Source organism: Cannabis sativa, chromosome 3 (assembly GCF_029168945.1).
Source record: "Cannabis sativa cultivar Pink pepper isolate KNU-18-1 chromosome 3, ASM2916894v1, whole genome shotgun sequence".
NCBI lineage: Eukaryota > Viridiplantae > Streptophyta > Magnoliopsida > Rosales > Cannabaceae > Cannabis > Cannabis sativa.
In genome coordinates, this window is record NC_083603.1 from 26,599,513 (window position 1) to 26,601,531 (window position 2,019).

At 38.8% G+C, this 2,019-nt stretch overlaps 1 protein-coding gene across 1 annotated transcript; it reads left to right on the forward strand.

Moving 5' to 3' along the window:
• The first annotated feature begins 468 nt into the window (after nucleotides 1–468).
• Nucleotides 469–1,601, forward strand: LOC115710695 (uncharacterized). Its single transcript, XM_030639046.2, has 2 exons — nucleotides 469–904; nucleotides 1,168–1,601. Exons 1-2 carry the CDS (start codon nucleotides 469–471, stop codon nucleotides 1,599–1,601), a joined length of 870 nt encoding a protein of 289 aa, XP_030494906.2.
• The last annotated feature ends 418 nt before the right edge of the window (nucleotides 1,602–2,019 follow it).

Consider the following 2,019-nt stretch of genomic DNA (forward strand, 5'->3'; position numbering starts at 1 on the left):
CATTCGATAAAGGTGTTAACTGATCAACCCCTGAGACAAGTTTTATCAAAACTAGATGCTTCTGGAAGGTTGATAAAATAGTCAATTGAACTGGGGCAGTTTGACATAACTTATCACCCACAAACATCCATCAAAGGCCAAGCCTTGGCAGATTTCCTGATAAAAGGGATAACTCCACATGAGAACCCACTTATTCGGCGAGACGCGGACACTTGGAAGTTGTATGTGGATGGAGCATCAAACGAGCATGGTTTGGGTGTGGGGGTGATACTAATTTTGCCATAAGGCTTTAAGTTTCATTATGCATTAACATTTCAATTCAACACTTCAAACAACGATGCTGAATGAAGCCTTGATCGCTAGTTTAAAGTAGCTGAAGTGTTAAAGGTCAAAAATCTTATATGCCATAATGAATCGCAACTAACTGTAAATAAATTCCTTGAGGAATATCAGGCTAAGGACTTAAAAATGGAAAAATACCTAGAGAAAGTTTGGAAGAACTTGGAAAAGTTTGATTATTTAAGAATCGAACAAATCCCAAGAGAACAAAATTCTAATGCCGACGCCTTAGCAAAACTGGCCTTGCAGAATGAACTGGATGAACTAAACTTGTTACCGGTAGAAGTGTTAGACGAACCAAGTATATGTAAAAAGGAAGAAGTTGAGATGATATATAGCTCGCCCACTTGGATGACACCCATAGTTAACTATCTTCTCAACGAGAAACTTCCAGCGGACCAAAGCGAGGCACGAAAACTCTTGTATATGGTGCCTCGCTATACGATAGTAGAAGGCAAATTGTATCAAAGGGGCTACTCAATGCCTCTCCTACGGTGTGTCCTCCCCACAGAAGCAAACGAGATCATCAAAGAAATCCACAAGGGCTTCTATGGAGATCATGCAGGTTGGCAAAGCTTGTCCAAAAAGATAATTTGACAAGGATATTACTGGCCAACAATTAATAAAGACACGCACGAATTTGTCAAGAAATTTGATAAGTATCAAAGGTTTTCACATATACCTCGCATACCACTAACGGAACTGAGAATGATGACCTCGCCCTACCCATTTACAATATGGAGGATTAATTTGATTGGGGCACTCCCCACAGGGCAAGGAGGAGCAAAGTAACAGTTGTGGCTATCAATTTCTTCATAAAGTAGACAGAGGTTGAACCTCTAGTTTCCATAACCTACAAGAAATTTCTCGACTTTGTCATCAAAAACATAATTAGAAGGTTTGGAATACCCATTAAGATAGTATCTGATGAAAGAACTCAGTTCGATGGTGAATTATTCACTGAGTTTTGCGAGAGGAACAAGATTATTAAGAGCTTCTCGTTAGTGTCAAGGCCTCAGGAAAATGGACAAGTAGAAGCTGTTAATAAGACCTTGAAGGATACTATTAAAAAGAAGCTCAATGCTGCAAAAGGCAGATGGGTCGATGAACTACTCCTCGTACTTCGGGCTAACAAAAAAACTGAGAAAATAGCAACTAGGTATACTCCATTCTCGCTGGCATTTGGCTCGGAGGCAATGCTGCCAGTGGAGGTTAATATTGCAACCCATAGACGAGAGTTTTATGATCAAGAAGAAAACTAAGAACTATTGAAATTGTCCTTGGATCTCCTTAAAGAAAAACGTGTTGAGTCGCAAATCACTAATGTAGCATACCAACACCGAGTGACAAGATACTTCAACAAGAAAGGGGAAGAGAGACTTTTCAACGTTGGTGACTTGGTGCTAAGGCGATGTAACACCCTAACTACTATAGGTATGTTAGCATTATTTTTAACGTACTGTGCAGCTCGTTGCTAATCAACGAGATTATTGGAAATCGTGAATAATTAGAATTTCACTTATTTAATTAAACATAATATATTACATTTATAAAATTTTGGGATCCCGTTTACAAAATACAGTTACAAAATTTTACTATTCATATACAAAATATTTGTCAACTAGCGACTAAACAGCAAAAGCCCTAATGTCTCGAGGATCATACGCACCAGGCCTAACC